Genomic DNA, 22,504 nt, shown 5'->3' with positions numbered 1-22,504 from the left:
AGTTTCAGTTTTGAGGTAGGCTCCCAAAGCTAAACTTCAAAATCAAATAACTACAGAACTACAGTCAAACTCAAATATATCGAATTCAAATGAAGTCGTAAAATAGTTCGATTTATCAATAATTTGATAGACAAAAATATGTTAAATTAAGCTCAAGTTGAAATTTCTTGGCATCTCTGCTAACAGCCAAGGTTGCGACAAACGGGAGCTTACCAAATAGGGCATTCGAGAGTCGCTAAATTCATAAGAGCATAGTTGGCAGAGACCACGAACACCGCCGCGCTTACACGCGTACCTGGCCGGGACCTCCACACAGCATAAATGACTAAACACGCAAATAATTTAAAAAAAATGAAAGAAAAATGTAAAAGCGAGACACATAAAAAATACTTGATCCATAGAAAAAAGTTAAGCAAGCAACAAAAAAAGAAAGCTGACATAATTCGATCAGCAAAAAAAAAAAAAGAAAAACAAAAATAAAAAAGGGCAAAGCAACAACGGCAAAAGAAAAAGGTAAACAAAGATAAGGTATTCGGAGTGCAGTTGAACAACCATTGTTTTTAACTCACTCAACTCGCCAAAGACTTTTTTTTTGCTTATTTTATTTTGGGGTTAGGGAGTCGAGCAGCATCAGCAGTGTTTGATGAAAGGGCGCAGGCTACCGCTCCAACAGTGGTCACTCCCTGCTCTCCCTACGTGCCTGCGCGTGCCCTTCCCCTTGCTTTCGCAGTCCTCCACTTTTCTCTTACGGTTCATTGTTTCTCCCTTCTCACAACTGCTCTTTCACTGTGTATCTTTCTTCCCGCGTGTATGCAGGCTTGGCGATCTGCCAGCCACTCCACACAAGCAATGTGCTAGCCACCTGCGCAATTGGATTGTAGGAAAAGCAACGGGCTTTGTTCGCTATATCAAGTGTACTCCCCATGGGAGTTCGACACGAAAAGACAACGCTCCTATAATATTACATGTGATTTTCAAGGGGATGTTTGGACTGTTTGATATAAACAATAATTCAAAATACGTGAGTTCGATATAAACGGGCTCAACTCTATATGCAATGCCAAAATAAAACTATACCTTGGAAGTCGGGGATGTTGGCTCATTTAAAACTGCCATAACCTCAAATTCTAAGATATGGAGTGCAGTTACCCATAAGAGAAGTTATGAGGGCTGAGAGATTTTTTGTCAGAGAGCCTTTTGATGGCTCTGTGACTTTCGCAACAACTATAGCGACTTTCTACGTAGTGTTAATCTGAGTTCGGTGAAGGTGATACTTCCACCAACAAAGCCAGCAACGCTCGCAAAGGATGTCGTGAAGGAGATGACATTGACGAGATGCGAGGCCTTGGGAAGGTTTTGTTTGTGCAAGCAGACGTCCCTCGAAGGTACCGTTTGGGCATAAAGTCTGAAAAATAAAGTTGCAAATTGCAGTTTGGATCCGATTGGATCCACCGGCGGCTGCGGATATAGTATGCGGCAACCTGTTGTACGCGAATTCAGTCTTTAGGGTTCTTCCTATATGTGTGCGCAACGCCCGTGCTGTCAATTCTGCAGCGTGTTTGAGTTGCACAACTTGGCGTTGTGCTGATGACACTCCGCATTTTCCGGTACTGCCGTAGGACCCTGCTGGACTTAGCCGCGAAGCTGTGGGATGCTGGAGTGCCGTTGCTGGTGTGCCGCTCGTACGGGATGATTGGCTACATGAGGCTCCAGGTCAAGGAACACCCAGGTGAAGACCCGCTTTTCTTTCGTCTGGCCAAATGGCTCCAGTCGTTATAAAGAGTCAGTGCCTGCACCGAAGGCCTACACGTTGCGAAGGCACCTCCGCCTCTGATCCCCGTTTGGGATCTATGCTTATTCTGAACATCAGTTGACCAAGGTGAAGGTATTTTTTTATGTCTTTATTTAATGGAATCGGATTTGCACGTGTCTCTGTTCTATAATACTTCTTGTACAAAGGGACACGCGAAAAATGTTAATGATAATCGTGATAGTGCTTTTTCTTTTTATAAGTCTCGCACGTATGAAGAAACCGAAAGCTGCTGTTGTTGCAGCTTGACTGAGTCCCCGACATTCTTTGTCGGGAAGACTGCTGCAGGAACAAAAGAACACTCAAATAAAAATACAGCCATTCACATTCTGGAAAGTCGAGATGCACTGTACACGCATACGGTTTGTAAAATATCTTCATAATGAACAAGTGTCCCCGAGAGAGGCACATCGTGAAAATCAGACTTTCTGTCGTAAATGTCTGATTTGTTGTCCTAGTGTAGTTTCTATTTATTTTTTTTTAGTTCATAAAGTCGCAGTGCTAAAGAACATTAAGGCATGAAGTGCTTTTTAACGGAAGCCCTAGTCCCAGAAGTCTATCCATTCGTGCATTTCCTGCTATCAAGAAATTCGTGTCACACGACCTATACCTCAATTTAGTTTCCCCGCTAAATTTAGCGGGGAATTTGGCGTCACGAGATCTAAACATTGTTCTAATAGCAAGTTTGTTTCGCTGCTCTCGTTGCTGCGTAGAGAGACTTCATTTCGACCGGCACTCCACACATGCATGCACTTGCTGCATTGGGAGAATCAAGCGTGCATCAGAATGCAATCCCGCCGCGGGTCGCTCGGGTAAGAGCAGACAACGGGGGTTCGTCTGCTCGTTATTCGCACTGAGCGGAACCAAGAATAAAGTAGATTTGAGGCTAGAAATTGCGTCCCATGGGCGATGGGATCGAATGTGTGGTTGAATTGCGAGTCTGCTATTTTGTACGGAAACCAGTTGTTAAGTCATACTTTTGCAAGCTCCAGTATGTTTTGTCTCCGTACAGTCGCCGACATCTACCGGCGAGTAAAGAAAGGCTCGGGACAAACGCGTTGGCTGCCACGAGATCTCTCTCATCATCCATATACGGGTGAAAAGTTTTGGTCAAAATACTGCCCATTCTGGACTCGCGAGTGGGCATTTCTCGGTAAGGCTCGCAACAGAACCTGGGACGCATTCAGTTAGCAGCAGAGAAAACTAAACATAGAGATTTTAATTGAGGCTCGGGTAAAATCGCTGTGTTTAGCATTTACCTACAGCAGTTATTTTGCACCCTCGTTGTTTGTTCAAGGAAGCTCAATCTCTACTCTCTTGATCGGGAATGAAAGCGGACCCAGCCGTCTGCATGCGAGGATCGAAATTGAAGGTGCCACGAAACGCATTGCCGGAGATTCCAATGGACTAGTTCGAAGCACTTCCGTGGTTCACACTTAAAACTGATGAAGCTTCTGCTCAAGTAGTGTCAATGATTTTTTCTCCGGTGTAAACAGCTATAAGAATTGAAAGTCTGTTGTCTTTTGTTGCTTTTTACGGCTGTTTCGTTGTCAGCTTGCAGCATAAACATATGTCGTTCGTAAATATCTCCGGGACAGTCTAGTTGTTTAAGTCGTCGCAAATGTAAACGTTGCAGCGACCGCACTGTCTCGCGTTCCCGCCTGTCGCGTTGCGCACCGGGGTGCTAGTTTTGGTTTGAGGTCTGTGCTCTTACAACGATAGATGGCTACGGCGTCGGGCTCCACTCGCTGCACCGTTTGTGAGGCACTCCGCGAGTGCGGTGCATTCTGGGAGGGAACTCGCACTGTGCCAGTGCGTCTGAAACAAACTCTCTATATAAACTGCTCCTAGATTGCCGTTGCGTTGCTGGTGGTGTAACTGGCATGGCTGTTGCAACCCCTAGTTGGTAAAAACATTGTCATTTTCCTGGGCTCTTGAAACCTACTCGGTGCAGCCTGCGATGTGCATTCCCAGTTTCCCAACCTTTCTTGGAAGTCGCCACTTTACTTTATTCATGCAACGTGCTCCTTTTGTGTAACTTTTCACCCTGAGAACCAGTGCTCTTAGCCTGAGTGCTTCCTGCTCGGGCGTTTCGGGTCGGCATTCCATGAAACCCATCGAAGGGAACACCGTCGAACCCCACGATGTGCGACCTTGAGAACAATGAAAACTGCCTTCCATCGAAATAATCCCCGAAAAGTCTTTGGCCTTTGCCAAAAATAGTTGATCGGGTTCATTCCTTCACTTTAGAACTGCGCAGAAAGCAAGGTCTACTCGTTCGTGCCCCGAAGCGAGTTTCTCTTGGATTCCGTGCAATCTTGATGGCTGGCGTCGACGCAGTTGACTGGATGTGCTGCGTCATTTAAAATGTTTCTCAAATAAAAGCTGTTAAAGCGCTAAACATGCTGGCATCGTGAAGATGCGAGCAATTTTGCTAGATAGATAATTTTTTTTCTTTTGCTTAGTTCAATAAAAAGTATACCTGCAATCGTTTAACGACGGTGTTTCATGAAAAACTGCTACATGCAGCATTGAGTAAGGTCCTCGAAAATACTCCGACAGGGCATGAAATTCCTCGGATAATTTCTTTCTTTGTAATCTGTACGAATTCTGCTTTCTGTCGGGCACATACTCAACAAAAGTAGCTTGCAGTTTGTTTCTACTCTCAAAGATGGTGCTTCCTCAATGGCTTCGGGAAGGTATGTGTGCGATGAAACGCAAAAATCGAAAGGAAAGCAGTTGTTTTTCTGCCGGAAGTGTCCGTAATTGCACCTACGTAGGCTGCCGCTGACGAAACCACGGCCCACTCGGCTAGGGTTAGCAGGGACGCCGTGGAGAGCCTCAGACCCAGTGAGTGTGTTGGGAAAACTTTCTCTCGTCCCTGGGCTCGGGTCTTCCTTTAGAAGTCACTGCCAATTTGATTTTAGTGACGTAGAAGCGTAGCGAGTAGAAATGTTCCGTCACACCATGGTGGATGCTTCCGATTTTATTTCGTCGACAATATTGCATACAGTGAGTTCCATATGAATGCTAGAGTTTATATTACCAATAGAAACTTGGACCTTAGAAGGATGCGCGAAAGAAACATTGAACGCTATTCGAAGATTCTTTTTTCGGGATAATGGCAGTTTTGTCGTTCGGCCCCAAAATGAGTTACGTGTAGTGAGTACAAAAATAATTGTAACGAAGCAAGCTTGGAAATTATCCTTGGCCTTCTCACCGTAATTGCGTAGCCGCGCGCATCCCTCTCTGCCTCGAACAGCTGTCTGAAAGTTGCTTTAACTTGGATTTGAAACATCTTCTTAAAGTTGCAAACACTTTTCTGAAGTATTAGTGCGGGACTGCAGCTTTCGTTGGAGGGGCTTCGGTTTTCTGCGGCGTTACCAAAGAAGGATTAAAAACAACCGCATCTCCACGTGGTGAATGATGTTGATTGGGGCGAAGCTGTGATGGTGCTTGTCTGCGTAGACGCTGAGCCGCAGCATGCCGAGCCTTTCGTTCGTTTTCATCCATGTCATGCTGCGATCAAATGCTCAAATGCGTATGTAACCACGTTCCATACCACACATTCTCTTTCTGACATGAATGAAAACGAACGAAAGGCTCGGCATGCTGCGGCTCAGCATCTACGCAGACAAGCACCACCAGAGCTTCGCCCCAATCAACATCATTCACCACGTGAAGATGTGTTTTTTTTTTCCCTACACGAGGACGGGAGCACGTGCTCATGTGCTCGTGAGCACGTGAGCACGTGAGCTCACGAGCATGAGCATATGCACTCGACGGCGGACGGACATACGGACATGGCTAGCCCCTAAGGAGCTTCGCCCCTAATATGCAAGCGCCCGGTGGTGTTGGAGCGGATGCCTGATGGGGGGGGGGGGGCGGCCGTGCAGTGGTGGAGACGCACCCGGACAATGCCCTGGACGACCTGCGGCTGGACCGGCCCTTCCCTGCGCTCCGGGCGTTGGTGGATGCCACGCGAATGGAGACACTGGGCGACAGGGACCACAGCCACACCCCCTACGTCGTGCTGCTCCTCAAGGCGCTGGACCAGTGGCAGGCCCTGGTACGCAGCCTCTAAGGAATCGAGCGGCTCATTGCACCCGTCTCATGTCCTCGACATGTCCTTCCTCCCGACGGCGACGTTGCCCGCGGACGTCTGCTCTGCCTTGGCTCGCTCGTGGCTCTATGTTTCACGGAAGCGTGCGTGAGCAACAAGTCGCGAACCGGTGCCTCTGGCGACTTGATTGCCGACTTCGTCTAAATTACAGCGAAGCTGTTTATGGCTAGGGTTCTGTAGATTTTTCGTGTGCAGTGACTAATAACTCAACGCTTCTACCACCGCACGTGCATGCTTTTCCGATATAAAAAATTTGAAGTAAATAACCAAATTTAAGTGTTGACAAATACGCATACAAGATGCCATTTGTTTTAGGCTTTTGCTTCAGAACAGTTGCTGCTGCAGACGCCAGTGCATGGGTGCATGGAACCATACAGTTATTATAATGTACGCTAGAGGTTCAAGTGGCGCTAGTGTGCTCACGCAAATTGAAGCAGACAGCAACCAGTCGAAAATTGACTTCCGGTGATGCATTTCTATGGGAAAAAGCGAGTGCATTTTCTCTCTGCGCTCAATTATAAGAGCAAATATCACAAATAATTTGTACGTACTAGGCACGTTGGAACATTTCTCAGTCAAGCCGATGAAATATTTGGTCAGTTACGGCATTTGTCTTTCAAATTCATCACATTAAAAACACAGCTCCGTACGTGTATTTATGTGCACTGTCGGACACTGTTAGCGCGAACGCGGCGTCGGCGTCTTTCAGCATGAGGGATATACGTGCCAAACCAACGAAGGACATCTGGAGATTAAGGGAGACGGCAAGAACTATGCAGTAACGCTGGATCAGTAACGTGCATGCACAATCAAAATTAATTGAAAACCACGTAATAAATTCCGATTTTAAATAAGTAAGTACAGCTTTGTTCTTTCTGCTCGTGACGATGTGCAAAGATGTTTGTTCCGCGTTGAAAACATCACTCGCACGTTCGAAATCTTTGAGAACAAGTGCCTGATAAAAGCTGCCCGGCAGAGAAAACAGTGCGAAGAGACACCTTTCATAGCCCACGGACTTTATTCTCTACGGTTTGAATGTTTTTATCCGCTCATCCACGACGCGGTCATTTGCATATAGTGACAGGACTGGCATATTATCAATATACAAGCGTCACCGGAGTGGTGGCAAGCCTTGAACTCGCTCTATATTCGTTTCGATTGTTAGTTTGCTTTGAATCGTCGCTTGTTTTTACGCACCTGCTGCGGAACACATGTTTGGGATTGAAATGTAGCAAAGTTAAACATCGTTTACTGATGAAGAAAAATGCGCTAACTAAAGCAGTTGCACTTTTACAGGTTTAATCAAGGTACATCCTATTCCAAATAACCAAAGCGTTCTGTGTTATTACCCGGCAAAGAGACAAAATGCATGCGCATTTTCCCATAGGAATGTGCAGGAGCACCGCAAAAGTAGACTGGTTGCTGTCTGCTTCAATTTGCGTCACGGAAGTCGCATAGACACTAGCACCAGTTGAACCTCTGGCGTACATTATAATAACTCTATGCATGGAACACCATTCCCTGCATTCTCCTTGATGCTTGAGTAATTTACCAATAGGTCTATTCAGTAGCACCATTTTCAAGATTAGTAGACTCTCAGGTAGATAATGAAAATTTCTCGAAAGTTTGCCGCTGTGGAACCTGCATCGGCCATGTTTACACTTGCACCCCCCTCTCTTTGTCGTCGTTCCAAGCGCTTGCATGTCTAGTTTGCTTTCCTTCCACTTTCTCAAGGTGGTGGTCCCGTCGCGTGTGTCTTTTTTTCTGCTGGGTGGTGGTCCTGTTGCGCGTGTCTAGTTTTCCCCAGCTCCTTGGGCGGGTCTGTGTCGTGTGTTAAACAGCTTCGCTGATCATCCACCTTCAAAAGAGTGAAATGGCTCACAATTTTTTTTCTAAATCAAGTCAGCGATGTTGGGAGCTAAAGGTTGCAAGAAAACATTGCAAAGTAGTGGGATGGCAACTACTGTTATCAGACAGAACCAGGGTCTTGTACTCCGAATGAGATCGCTCAATTATTGTGTCTGCTGCATGCGTACCTTCGTGCCGCCTCTCACCGGCGCACGCACGTCAAGCTTCACCGCTTTGCAGCAACGTGCTGTCACGGGTGAGCTCGGAGCCGTATATAGAGAGAGTTTGGCCATTCATTGGGAACCGTAAAAGGCAAATGAGGAGGCACCATCGTCCGAAAGCGGGCTGGGCGTGTTCCAGGGTACGTTCACAAATTGAAAATGAGGCCAACCGGAAGCTCGCGACCCTGCCGGCGGCTGCGAGACGCAAAATTGATAAGTGCTTCGGAGTAAGGCTCGCTGACTAAAAATATGGTGCACGTAATGTTTCGATCGCTGCGCGTAATCTGTACGCCAAGGGCCAGGCATCTGCCGTCCGAGCAAAACAGAGTTCGAGAGTAGCACATTTGTTTCTTTCACCTTTTTGCTCGATCATAATTGAAATGTCACTTGCACCATATTTTCAACCATAAAGAATTACTGCGTTGAACTCTTCCGCTCTTATTAAAAGTGTTTCTCGCTACCACCGCTAGGGGATTGTTTTTGGCTTCTGGTGGGCCAGGAGAGCATGTTTGCACCCCTCTTTATCTGTGTCTGGTGCATGCCCTTGCTCTGTCTGCTCCTCCCATTGACCAAACCCTCTCTATATACGGCTCTGGGTGAGCTCCTGGGCCAGTGCAATAGGCTCGGAAATTATGCTCAGTATTATTGCAGGTCTACCTTTGGTCTTGATTGTAGGTCGATCTCTAATCTTAAAAATCTGCGTTGAGAAAGGTTAAAACAAAATAAATGTAGGTCTATATTTTAATGAATTCGGTAGTCAAGGTAGTTCCCATGCAGCTGTCAATCGAAAAAGCAGCGAACTTTGACTTCACTATGATTTTAATGGCATTAAAGGGCAACTCCACTTCATTTGTCGTTTTTAAAAAAACCATGCAGTCCTTTTCAGTGTCACCTAGGAAGCCCACACGTCAAATATTACGACCTAGTTCTGTCTAAATGTTCCTTACACGGTCCGACAAACTTTCGAATGCGCAGAATTGCCGAACTCGGCTGACTTTAGCGGGAAAATTGAGGCGCAATCAACGGTGCTGTCAAGGCTACGGTGTTGGCGAGTGTTGGCGCTTCAACATTGAGTTAAATGTCATCACCATTGCTCCTTTTTGTTCGTTTTTGCTTCTCCTGGCAAGCGTTACGGGTTTCATCAGCAACGTTTCGTCTCGGTGCTCAGCAGTGTCCACGTGATTGGCGCAATGCGCCTGCGAAGCGCGCTTCTTGGGAGCTGCCTGGCCATCCTGCCATCACCTCCATCTCCTGCGTCACAACCACCGTCGTCTCAGAATTTTGTTCACACTGTGTGCTCACACTGATGCTGCAGTTGTGCAGATGACGTCAAATGTCGTAGACACAAAAACGTGATGAAGATTACAGTGCAGACAACACTTGCACTGGGCACACGCCCACATCATTCCCGCCCGTCGTTGCATGGAGGACCACGTGACCCCTCGTCCCAAGTGATAGCCATGTTTTTGGCAGCCTGAGGTCAATGTTGCCGGACAGAGCTTAAGTTTCGGTTTTAATTTCTGCACATTTAAAGTAAGATTTAAAGGACACATGCGAAGGAAAAAAACATTTTTTTAGACAGCTTAAATGGAAAAAGGATGTCATAAAACGATTTTACAACAAAGAAAAAAATGTTTAGATCTATATTTACGGCGCTATACAAATTCACCGCCGTGAGATGAACTATCTCGTGAAAGCACTGGGAAAACTTCACACGTCGACTTTTCCTGTTACGGTCGCAAACGAATGTCGTCCCGTTTGTTGTAATCCTCGCACCGTCAAATGCACAAGCACTTTGTAGAACCACATATCAATCGTCGTCATGCCATACCCCGCACACCACCACCAAAGCTTTGCCACCCCAGACCACTGCCAGCCATCGTCAACAAAACCACGTGATCCCCATCCAAGTACCACGTGATGCCTGCGCCGCTCCGCACTCCGACGGCTACAAACGGAGCGCCGGCGAGCGCTCTGAGAAGGAGAGGTGCCCTCGGAATGAACCAGCCGATTTGGCCACGGCACTCTCTTTCAACCAGAGCGCTCTGGAAAGAGCGCTCGAGAGCGTGCAGAAAGAACCACGCAAATTCACCATTAGGAAAGCAGGCTATTCATCACCCTATTGGCTGGTGTGGCAAATGCTTTGGTGAAGAAGGCAAAAGGCTTCCAGTCCAACAAGACCAGTGTCGAGAGAACAAGGCCAGTAGTAATACCGTACCTGCACAGGATGCCCCATAATTTAAAAAACGTCGCAAGCCGCTATGGGGTCAGAGTGGTTTTTCAGCACCACAAAAAATGAGCCAAATTTGCCCTAGAGGGAACGCACATGCTGAGTGTACCACAAAACACAGGTGCACCAAGAAGCATGCAAACAAATCCCTTCCGTGCACTTGGGGCGTCATAAAACCTCTTTCGTGTGGCAAGAGCTACATAGGCCAAACGGGCAGATGCCTCAATGACAGACTCCGGGAGCATGATTGCTCTTTGAAGGCTACAGTGGGTGGAAATCTTCCACTCCATTGCAGGGAGTGCACGTGCAGACCATTATTCGGCCAGACCAACATCTTGGGGAGGACAGATAAACCCGCGAGGTATTGGAGGCCTTCTAAATCCTCCGTGAGAACAGGAACTGTATTAGCGTTGAATCCGTAACACTGTCAAACAAGGAAAGGGAATTCCTTGAACAAACAATGAAGAGCCCACACGGGCCTGGATGAACGAGCCACTATCATTCACGGAGCTGGTGATAGATGCACGAGTCTGCGGCAGATTATTTTTTCTTTCTCTACCTTTTTTGTCAGTAAACATAGTTGTGAGCCATGCTCTTTTTTGCCCTGTCCTTCTTCCCTCTACCTTGTGCACTAAATACCTTAATATGAAAAGCAAGATGCATAGAAAAAATCTTTTGATCCATAGAAAAATGCTAAGCAAGCAACAGAAAAGAAAGCTCACTAAAACAAAAAAAGAACAAAAGGCAAAAAAAAGAAGGAAAAGGGCATAACAATAATGGCAAAAGAAAAAGGTAAGCAAAGATAAGGTGTTCCAAGTGCGCAACAATGCGGAGGGGAGGGGGCATCTTGCCAACCACCGTAAGCAATGTGGCCGCAGACCTAACGTGAAATCGACAGTATTTAAAAAAAAAAAGGATAAAACCGAGATATTATTGAGATGTTTTATATCAAAAACACTGATGATGATTGGATTTGTGCACCATCTATTTATTTACTTCAGAAAGAAGCAATGTTTCTGTATGGCTGTTTGTAGGAGTGTTGATTGCTTGTGAAGTTTGTGTATATATGTGATGACGACTTCCAATGAAATTCAGCTGAGAGTTAGCGCCTGTCCCATTGTCTTCTTTAGCTTGGTTCGATTTACCCGCACTTCCTGCACCGGTGCAGAAAAGCGCAGGGTGGTGTACTTCAGGTCGTATATCTCGATGCACATAGTGAAAGTACACTGTCCTACCCTTTTCTGCACCGGTGCAGGAGGTGCAAATAAATCGAATGAAGCTTCTGTCCTCGTTTTGTTTGTGTTTTTTAAACTTCTCAATTAGGATGGACCAACCAGCCCAAAAACAAGTTTGAATTGAGGTGACTGGTTTTTTTCTCTTCCAGAATGGAGACAGGCTGCCTACCACCTCTGCTGAGAAGGAGGAGTTGAGGACGCTGATCAAGAGAGGTTTGTGACTTTGTTACTTGAAAAGCCCAGGGATGGAAAATTGCTATACGAGGGAGTCATTCTGCTCTACCAACCACCATGGAAAGAACACCTGTGAGAACCATCTGATGCTAAGGTCCTTTCGCTTTTGGTCGCCGATTTCAAAAAGGAACAACCTTTAGCTATCTCTTAGTTGTGTTTTGGTGTAGCACGCTCATTTGCACTAATTTTGGTTTGCTACTGAACTTGGCGAGTGTGGTGGATGTAATCTGACTGGCACATGGTTTTGTCTGGTGCGATTTCCAGGTGTAAGGGTGGCAGAGAACGGGGCTGTTGACGGAGAAGAAAACTTTGAAGAAGCAGTCAGGGCCGTGAATAAATCCCTCTGCCCTACACGGGTAGGTGTCAAAGGCCGACAGTTGATTTTGATTGATCTTTGATTGCTTTCCTAGAAGCCTGGCTCTGACAGTGTGCTATCTTGGAACCGAGGTTTGGCTAGAAAGCTTTGTTTTTCACTGGGAACACTTAGAGACCTGGATCTGTACGAAAACACCAGCATACAGTGAAATCTCGTTGATACATTCCCGGCTTTTATGTTCAAAGGCGCTGGTCCCGCCGGGCTCCCATAAGAACGCACATATTAATTTCCCGCTTATACTTCGTTTCAGCTTCGGTCCAGACGCGGCCAAAGCTACAAGCGCGAGCTCCGGGCTTTCAGCATCCCTGCCAAGCACGCGCGCTCGTGCAGTGCAACCGCTGTTCTGGACAACATGCTCGCGCTTGTAGCATCGGCTGCGTCTGGACCGAAGCTGAAACGAAGTATAGTACGTTTGCTTTCCCGGTTCTTACGTCCAAAAAGCCGCCGACATAGCGCTCACGGCCAATTACATGACAGACCGATTCGTGGATGGATTGATCGTGCACATCCGCGGATCGTCCGCCTCCCAATCGCATTCACACGGAGGGGGAGACGAGGGACAGCGAGGATAGACAAAAAGGGACCATGAAACGATTTAAGGCAGAAATTTACTGACTGCACATTGTTTATGGGATCAAAAGAAAACTAGCATGTGAGATTAGGAATTCTAAATTCTTATTTCTGGCAAATAAAAGCAGACATTTTACATTCTCTCTTTCGAATGCTAACAACAAAGCTGACTATGAATGGGTGGATTAATCAATGAGATGCGGAGGAAATTTCTGTAATGGGCGGTAGCTTGCACCACCTAGCAAAGTAACCGCAACATCCGTAGTGTCTGAGTCTTTTCTTTCCTTTTTTTCGAGCATGTCGACTGAATTTAGCTTCCGTATTAGATACAAGTACAGTGAAACCCGCTTAGAACGAACCCCCATACAGCGAATTATTGTAGATAACGAACTCACGGAAAATTTAAATAAAAATGGATGTAAAAAGTACTTTTTATAACGAACAACAAATTGGCTATATCGAACTTTTTCCCTCCAGGAAGGCTTCCAAAGACGCACAAACAATCCTCTTCTAGCCTGTCTCTTCCCCAAAGGAAGAAGTAGGTAAGAAAGAAAATTCCAAAAGTTCAAGTTGCGAACAAAATTGAACGAAGAGAAGCGATTCAGAAGGGGAGAAAGCTAAAAAATACACTCTGCACACACGCACAGAAAAAGACACTTTTAATCCCAAAGCGTCTGCTCACGAAGAGAAGCGACTCAAACGGGAAGACAAGCTCAACAAAAAAACTCGGCACGCATGCAAAAAAAACAAAAAACTTTACAGCGCGGTACGTGTTAAAAGGCGGAGGTGAAGAGATGAAAAAGAGAAGCTCTTACCTTAAAACGAACGAATTGTGGAAGTTCGTTGTAAATGGTTTTTGCTATATCGAACTACTTGCTATATCAAACTGATCGTAGCATTTCCTGCTGTTCGTTATAAACGGGTTTGACTATACTGTGCCACTCAAACTGTACTCGCAAACAATGAAATTGTCTTTGGATACCTTCGGCGGAAATGACAGAGTTCAATATCCGGTTGCACAAGTCAAAGTGTCAACGAGAGCACGAGAGGTTTTTCCACGAAGAACTTCATTAAGGCTTTATATTACTTTGTTCCTAGCTTTTTGTGTTCGCAGCCGAAGTGTGAACCTACCATTCTGTACCGAGTAATTGCCACTCCTCCGCAGCCACCGCCGAACTGCTACAGCCTTCGTTGGGCGAGTTCTCATTTTGTCGCATTCCGGCGTACTGAACAAGGCCCATACTTTCCCTATACCAAAACATTTTAAGCTTGCTCAGTTGCGACCTATCTATAGCAATGGCATTGGTGGCACAAGCATCGCGGACCAAGTCCTACGAAGCAAACCGGCGTTCGTGGAAACCCCGGTAGGTGACGTCCTTGCGTCGAAACGTCGACGCAAAAATGTTTTGACGCAACCGCTTGACGGATGCGGCTTCCTCGCTGGGGGAACTTCCGTTTCCGGTAGAAAGGCATGCTTTACGTTGTGAAGTTCCAACGTCTATGAAACACATTATTTATGGCAGCCGTAAGTCATGCCCGCTCATTCCAACCGCCGGAGCCAACAACAATCTCGCGCTGCTTCTCCCTCTTTCTCCACTCGGCGGCTGTGCATGGCAACGCTTGCCGCGTCTCGTCGGACAAACCCTTACCTTACAATCGTTCCCCCACAGATTAAATGTTCAGCTGCTCTTCATAAAACTTCAGCAGCTGGTCAGTATGTGCCAGTCCAGCTGGTCTTCCAGTGTTGCGGTCCTTCAAGCGATAGTCGTTCAACCCCACTTTCTTCATCACCTCGAATGGCCCAAAGTGTCTCGATGCCAATTTTTCCGCCGCACCCCCGTTCAGAGTTTGCTGGTCACGGAGCATAAGGTCACCAATCCTAAACTTGCACTGTTGTTGATTTCTGTTGTAGTAGCGGCGCTGCTGCTCTTGGGCTGTTCTCTGGTTCTCTAGCGCAAGCGCGTGCGCGTCTTGCAGCCTAGATGTCGCCTCTGCCACGAAGCCTGGAGCTCGGCTGTCTGGTGTAGGAAGTTGACCGGGGTTTTGCTGCCGTGGCTTGCGGAGTTGACACCCATAGCAAAGAAAAACTGGCTTGTACCCTGTGGTCATGCTTTCGCATTGCAAATGAAACTTCAGGGATACATTGGTCCCAGTCACGATGGTCATTACAGTATGCCTTGGGCACTGCTTTACTGTTGCACTGTGCCACTCTACAATCTGCCCTGCAGGGCGGTACAGTTCCGTGTGGGCGGTCTTTGATGACAAGGCGCTTCATGACGTCCCTCCACAGGCGGAAAACGAAGACACTTCCATTGTCACTGGATATGCTTTTTGGAAAGTCACGCCGACAAAACAGCTTAAATTTTTTTTCCAGAATGCCCTTGCTGGTCGGGGCTCAAAGTGAAAATAGTTCAAACTTTGTCAACTTGTCAATGACCATTGGGAGATGTCTGTGATGATGTTTTTATCTAGGCAGTGGCCCAATGATGTCTGCGCTCAGCTCTGCCATAGGTTCCTCCGCCCAGGTACTGTCCATTAGTCCTTCTGGCTTTTGACGGTGAGGCTTCAGAGTCTGACAGGATGGGCAGGATCGCACGTAACGTGAAACGTCGGACCTCATACCCATCCAAAAATACCTCTCGGCAACCCGCTTCAGAGTCTTGAAGTACCCTAAGTGTCCACTTCAAGTGTTATAGTGTGACAACTGCAGCACTATCTGGCATATCTGTTTTGGAACCCATATCAGGTTTCTTTCCCCTGAAACTTTAAGTAACTGTCCGTCATGGTCGATTTCACTGCCCTCAGAAACATGTTGTATTCGACGTGCCTCTGTTTCGTCAATCGGTGGCGTTCAGCCTTGGAGGTAGCAATTCACCTCGGAGATTTCAGGATCTTTTTGCTGTTCACTGGCTAGCTGGGGTGAAATGTTTGTCTCCTCCACTATGGCATTTTCCTCGAATCGTAGTCGGTGCTCTTGCTCCACAGTCTCTATGGAGAACTGTCGGTCGGTTTCGGTGTCCAGTGCTTCTGACTGCACTGGACACCGGGACTGGAGCGGGGAACCTGCTCAAAGCATTAGCTAGGATGTTTGCTGCTCCTTGACGGTGTCTGATGAGGCAATCGAAACCCTGCAAGTGTAGTGTCCATCGACATACCCTGCTTGAAGTCAGTTCTGTGGTGATCATCCGCTGGAGAGAAGCACTGTCGGTGTGTGCCTCAAACTTGGTATGTTCAAAATATGGCCTGAACTTGTCAATGGCCCAGACTACAGCCAAACACTCCCATTTTTGCACGGTGTAGTTCCTTCCAGCTCTGTTCAGGGATCAACTAATAAATGACACTGGTCACATTTGTTGCTTTGGTTTCTGCCAGAGGGCTGCTGCGATGCCACCTGCGTCGGTCTCCATCATGGGCCGTCGGGGGAGATCAGGGAGTGCAGCCACCACCTCGTCTGCCAGCATGGTTTTGAGCTGCTGAAATGCCATTTCTTGCTGGTTGCTCCAACGCCAGGATACACTCTTCTGTAGAAGAATGGTCAAAGGTCGGGCCACTTCAGAGAACTTTGGCAGGAAAAACCGGTAGTACCCAGCCAATCCAACAAAGGCTCGAATGTCCTTGACACTTTGTAGGGTTGGGAAGGCGCTTACAGCTGCAACTTTATCCGAATCAGGCCTGTACTCTCCTGGTGAAATTATGTGCCCTAGAAACTTGAGCAACTGCCTGCAGGCATGCGTCTTTGTCTGATTGATGGTAAGTTCAGCATGGGCGATCCTAGGCAAGACCACTTTAATGTGCCGCAAATGATCTTCAAATGAACTGGAGTATATTAAGACATCATCAAAGAAGGCCATACAAAATTGGTGCTTGATTCCCACAAGTACCTTGTCCATGAGAGTTTGGAATGTGGCTGGGCCACCAGCCACACCGAAGGGCGTCCTTTTGAATTAAAATGTACCCTGGTGGTATATAAATGCAGTCTTGGGGATATCCTCATGGTGGACAGGAATCTGGAGGAAGCATCAGGACAGGTCAAAGCTTGTGAACCACTGAGCTCTGCCCAACTCTGCTAGTACCCTGGTACTGTGGGTGCATCTGTCAGGGTACCCTCTCCACCTTCTTCGCATCTGTCATTGGCTCGCCAATCCTGTCGTAGTAACTGCTCATGACTTATATGAGCTGCTTCAGGGTTTCCTCGGGGTGTTGAGTTCGTTTCCGCACCTCTTCTTTCATTCGCTTCTTCTTGTGCACTGGCACAAATTGACTCTGGAACGCGGTGACGAAGCTGCCCGGCTTGTGAACTTCTGCGAAGCAAAGCCACAGCTTAGCACTTCTGTCGAGGACTGCGGGAACGACACGGCTGATGCGATCCTCTGGCTTGACACCGTGAATTAGGCAGTAACTCTCGAGCTTCTCTATGAACCCTTCTGGTGACTGTAGATCTCCAACGCCAGAGAACCTGGGAGTTTGGGCGGAGATCCACAGGGCATGCATGGGATCTTGATCGGGTGCACCGTTGGTTGCAGTGACGGCTGGCGTTGCCGGCGGAGAGGTAATAAGGGCTGCAAGAGCTAAGGCAGCTCAGGGTCGAGCTAACTTTCTGTAGGCTTGATGGGCAGTGCAATCAAGAGCTCATGAAGGGGGGCAGCGGTCTGTTCCCAATGGAGCGCTAAACCATTTGTTTCTGCATCATCGTACGGAGAAAGTCCGATAGCACGAAAAGGGGTCGATGAGATGTCTTTTATCCCGGACGAGCCCCCAATTGTCAGGTTCTGACGTCTTTGAAACACTTTATTCTATGACACCCGTAAATCATGCTTACTCATTCCTACCGCCGGTACCAGCAGCAACCCCGCACTGCTTCTTTCTCCTCCTCCACTCAGTGGCTGTGTGTGGTAACGCTCACCGAGTCTTGTCGGACAAACCCATACCTTACAATGTTACTGCCACGTGATTTCACATGTTGCTGGCTGAATCCAGTCGAGTCGAGGAGGAAAGCAGACGTGAGTTTTCTTCTTTTTTTTGTGAAAAACTGGAGGCAATGAAACGAAAACGGATTTCTGCTCTGGGCTTCATGAACACTCAACATTAATTGGGGTCTTCATTTGGGGAAAGCTGGAAAATCATTTTATGGTCCCTTTAATGACTGCACAGTGGCACCATCATCCAAGGGCTAATGCGACGTTTGTCGCTATGGTCATGGTGCTATCGCATTAATACAAAAAAGAATTGTGCGTTGCTGTTAAGTGTTGCACGAGACAGAGCACTGCAAGAGGCTTGGTGCAAAGGGCCAATAGCTTTACTAATCCCAGGCCACGAGTGTGGTCTTGCTCGAGAACGGTCGGAGTAGAAGCGACAACGGTCCCTGGCTCACGAAGGTGCATTTGCCCGTGTCCTTGTTCCTGGGCATTCGCGCAACGCTTTCATACACCGCAGGTGCAAAAAATGTCTCGCCCAACTTCGTTGGGTCCTTGCCGGATGACAAGCTGGATGGATGTCTGGGACAGAGCACGGTGTGCTAGACGAGTTTTGACGGAAGCTTCTCGACAGAGTGTTGGCCAGGAAAAGTTTTCGTAGCTTTCTTTACGCATGAGGCTACAGTGGCCTAAAAGAGGGCAGCGGACTCACCACGCCTGCTTGCTGAGGCGGTTCGTACTTAAATTGAGGGTTGACACTCCGGTCAACTCCTCTTGAAGCTTTCCCGTGCACCTCTGCGATTGCGTGCGTATCAGCGCATGTGTGCGTTGGTGTTTTCTTCGTCAGATAACTGGGAAGATTCGGAAGAACCATACACTCTGTTTTCCCTTAAGCTGTTTTGTTTCAACGATCCCCGATTTTTATTAAAAGCGGCTGGGGGGTTTATTTTCGGGGCTCGTCAGTAGCTACCGAAAGTATGCCATCTTCCGCGCTTCTCCGACCGGTGCATTTCCCCTCGTCCAAGAAGCCGGTCCCTCGGTGACTGCCCGACGACATCGTAAAGGTGTTGCGCCATTGCCGGCCGTGGTCCTGCCGGCGTCGCAGCAGCAACGGTTGACGTGGCGGATGCCCCTTCCGCCGCGGATTGCTCTCCAGCTCCAGGGTCCACTGAAGCTTCGGCAGCGGGAAGTTGGGACCACCGTAAACATGGCAACACGCGAGTTTGCTCTCGCTTTTACGGTGATGGCCATTTCTGGCTCTTTGCACCAAAGGAAATGACGTCCGTCGTCGACGTTATAGCGTAGTAGTTGTCGTCGTCGTGGTCGTCAGTGTTTTAGTTGGCATAGCGTGGCGTCCGTCATTGACGTTGCCAAATCCTCGAAAAAGATTGCTTAGCGCCTGCAGGAAAGGAACACGGGTAAGCTGCGTGCAAATCGGGGGCGTTGCCACGAAGCTACGCTGCGGCATGGATGACCCTACCATGCTCGCGGGTTTTTGTAGTACCCGACGTGCACCGCGTGAGCTCTCCAGAAATAAAAATGGCCGATAAGAAAGTGCGGTCGTAGCACCGTCAATGCCGTGAGCTTGTGCCAAGAGACGTGCCTTGGTGCGTTCCGGAACAAAAAAGAAACGAAAGCGTTGGGAGCAAAATGGTTGGACGTATTTTGTTTTGAACGCTTTCATGCATCCCGAGGCGCAGAGACGCGATGCCGACGCACAACAACTTCACCGCAACCGTACCGTGGATTGACGCGGGACCACTAAATTTTTACCGGTCCTTCTAGCAATAACCGCCGAGACGCCGTTATCGGACAGCGCAACACTCTGGCTTTTCCGACGTCAATCGTCGCCTCTTCGAGACCACTTCATACGTGAGGGCAGGACGAGACGCCAAAGGCACCGGTCGAAGACGGTTTTGAGGCACTCTAGGAGGATTTGCGAGGGCAAGCATTTTGTTGAGGGCTAGCATTTTTTCCAAGAGGAATGCATGTCGGAACGAGCGCGACCCTTTCTCCAGGTGCCGCCGCACGTGACTAGACTGTTCCAAGACACCGCCTGCCTCGACCTGGGCTCTGAGGCAAGTGGGAAAATGAGGCGTTTCGTCTCGCGGTGGTTTTGCGCAAATTTTTAATGCATACAATTTTCTCTCTTTCACGTTTCTAGAGCGGGCCGTTTTGGATACTGTTGCGGGCCCTGAAAGATTTCGTCGACAACGAAGGAGGAGGTAATGCCTTCCCATTTCTCGATAAGGCCGGTCTGCACGCTCGCCTCGGGTCGCAGCCGAGTGCACGGTGCGGCCTTACGATGAGAAGACGTACCGGTGCCATTTGTGAGGTACCTCGGAACTGCACTTAACCAGAGCGAAGTTTTCGCGCCATTTGCGAGATCAAACATATCTACGAGAAACGGTCATTTATAACGTGGCAAGATTTTCAAGCTCGCGTCGAAAGAATGGTGCAGAAAAATGGTGAGACGTGTAGGCAAATGGTAGTTGGCCATCCGACGGGCGGTGCATGCTCTCTTGTAAGCGAGGGCTGCGCGAAGCCCTCCGTTTTGACTGGACGCGAGCGTGCGAGCCGGCCTTTGGATTAGGAAGTCGCGTTGTCTGCCGGCACGTGCGACAACGTCCGTCTCTCCCCGCGCGCTTAGGGCTGCTGCCGGTCAGGGGGACCCTCCCGGACATGACGGCGGACACGGCAAGATACGTCCAGCTCCTTGGCGTGTGAGTGCTCTCGCCGACTTCTCCGCGGCCGTCGGCGGCAAACTTTGAAGCGCTCGGAGTCGCTCGAGGTTCTCAGAGTCTGGAGGTTTCGCGAATCTGAAAAGATTTGGAATTCCTGCACTATACCGTAAACGACTGTTTTCGTGGGCTCCATGTTTCGTAAATTCGGTGAAGCGCGACATTTAGGAATATTTTGGGGGCACAAATGTTTTGCAAACCAGGGTGGTATGCTATGTATTTGCTGCCATAGGGAAATTTGCGAAAATCGGATCCTCCCGAGAATTAAGTCCTTTACTGTATACGGGGGACGGTGTTCTAAGACATTACGAGGCTGCCTCCAAAATCAGCCTTCAAAATCGACGCTCGCGCAGGGTGACTTGTAGTTTCCCTAAAGGTGTATCTCAATGGTGCATTTTACCTCAAGAAATTTTGAGTTTTTTGGTCTAATTTTTTGCATGCAGGAAGCAGCTTTCTGCCTGAGAAAATGGGACCAGAAAACTTGCGAAGTAGTCTGGTCCCTCCGCCCATTTTCCAACGGGCGTAGGGACCAAATATCCGCAAGAAAAGGAAAGCCGGAGGTGAAGAAATAATTGCGTCGGAAGTATGTCGTCGACTGTGGTAGACATTGGATTACGAGCATAAAGTGACAATTAGCAAATTTATTCCCTAAAATCTGCTAATTAACTCGAAATAATAATTGTAGTTGGCACGTTCCAATTAGAGATGCATTGACCGTCGTCAAGATATGCGGAAGCAGTTGTTGGAATTAAAACCACTAAATCCTGCTTCAGATTAATTTTTGTCGAATGTAAGCCGCAAGTGTTGAGATACTGAAATTAGACGCCAATTGAATGGCAGAAGTCCTACCTGGAAGCGACGTCAGTCTTCACAGTAGTCGCGGGTAGCGAGTCAGCGCGAGCAGATGAGGAGGTCTTAGGTGCATCCTAAGCTGCTGCCTCCTCAAGCACTTTTTCCACTCTTTCTTTGTCAGTTTTGGTATGGCTGAGAGGACACAGCCCACCAAAGAATAGCGCAGGGCAGAGTCTACTTGCCTGAACAACTGCCGCAGCATTATTTTGACGACTGGCAACAAAGTTATGATTGAAGTGTGCCAGCCGAAGCAAATATTTTAAAAGGTCATTTGTGGATGTTAAATAATTAATTTGCTAATTATCGCTTTACACTTTCTATCTGGCATCTGCCACCGTGGATAATGTTATCGCGAAGGAATTGTTTCTTTATTTACAGCATTCTTCTATTCAAAATGTTTTCCGGTTTAAAAATAACACGCCCTGTATGTACTTCCGCGGTCAAAAAAGATGCCGTGGCACCGGCGTCTCGCTCACTGAAATCTAGAATTGCAGTAGACTGAATAGCAGATCGGGAGCTTGTCAGTTGCACCACCGGCGGCCATTGCTCGACGCCGGGCAACACACGCGAGTCTATAGGAGAAACGCATGAAAGTAGAAATACTGAAGCTTGTACGCAGTGCTCGAAGGTGAGTATTTTATTATCCGCCGCGATCATTATATCGGGTGTTTGGGGGTCAAGTCGTTATTCGTCGAGCGTTCGAACGCAGATTTAAAAAATCAAATGTGCCGGAGCACGGCCGACTAGGGTGGCATCGCTTGCTTTAGTCTCTCAATAAATAACACATTCAACAAATGAATGACACACTCCAATATTTGTTCATCCCAGAAGCCCTCACTGCAGTTCAAAGCAAAAGCTTGCACCAGAAGTACTCTGTAGAAGCGCTTGAAACGACGCGAATGTCCCCAGTAAAGGCCTTCTAACTTATCGTCTGCTAAGCTCTCATGACTTTCAGATCATGAACAACTCCAGATTGACTCTCGGCCACCCTCGTCACACTGAACCGTATCCCAGTTCACGCCCAACAAAGTCGCAACCCTCATCCGCAAAACATTGATTTAGTAAAGATTAATATTCTAGCTCTTTTGATATTTTCTCCCAGGATATTCGGAAAAGATATTCGGATTTCCGGAAAACCCGATAAAACTTTCATCGTTCAAAATAAGGTAAGAAATAGCAGTTTCTCCGTCTGTCAGAGTCCCACACATTAGCTGGTTTTGACTGTCGAGCGATGACTGCCGGTGGTGCTGCTCTGTCCCGGTAAGACTAGCCTCGATCTGCGATCCAGCCGCCTCCAGTGGAGGTCGGGAGAGGCCTCGTGCCCAGAGGTGAAGTCGGCATTTTGCCGTCC

At 47.8% G+C, this 22,504-nt stretch overlaps 1 protein-coding gene across 1 annotated transcript in view; it reads left to right on the top strand.

Annotated features, from left to right (window-relative positions):
• Positions 1-22,504, top strand: part of LOC8034352 (NEDD8-activating enzyme E1 regulatory subunit) — a 55,874-nt gene that overhangs the window by 13,693 nt on the left and 19,677 nt on the right. Inside the window, exons 7-13 of the mRNA XM_029982647.4 lie at positions 1,620-1,729; positions 5,707-5,879; positions 11,617-11,680; positions 11,966-12,057; positions 19,579-19,638; positions 19,725-19,785; positions 20,211-20,283. Coding sequence (XP_029838507.2) covers positions 1,620-1,729; positions 5,707-5,879; positions 11,617-11,680; positions 11,966-12,057; positions 19,579-19,638; positions 19,725-19,785; positions 20,211-20,283 — 633 coding nt within the window. The remainder of the gene's footprint in view (positions 1-1,619; positions 1,730-5,706; positions 5,880-11,616; positions 11,681-11,965; positions 12,058-19,578; positions 19,639-19,724; positions 19,786-20,210; positions 20,284-22,504) is intronic.

This window comes from Ixodes scapularis, unplaced genomic scaffold (assembly GCF_016920785.2).
Source record: "Ixodes scapularis isolate PalLabHiFi unplaced genomic scaffold, ASM1692078v2 PGA_scaffold3__209_contigs__length_174095766, whole genome shotgun sequence".
Classification (NCBI taxonomy): domain Eukaryota; kingdom Metazoa; phylum Arthropoda; class Arachnida; order Ixodida; family Ixodidae; genus Ixodes; species Ixodes scapularis.
This window is presented reverse-complemented; position numbering and strand designations above follow the sequence as displayed.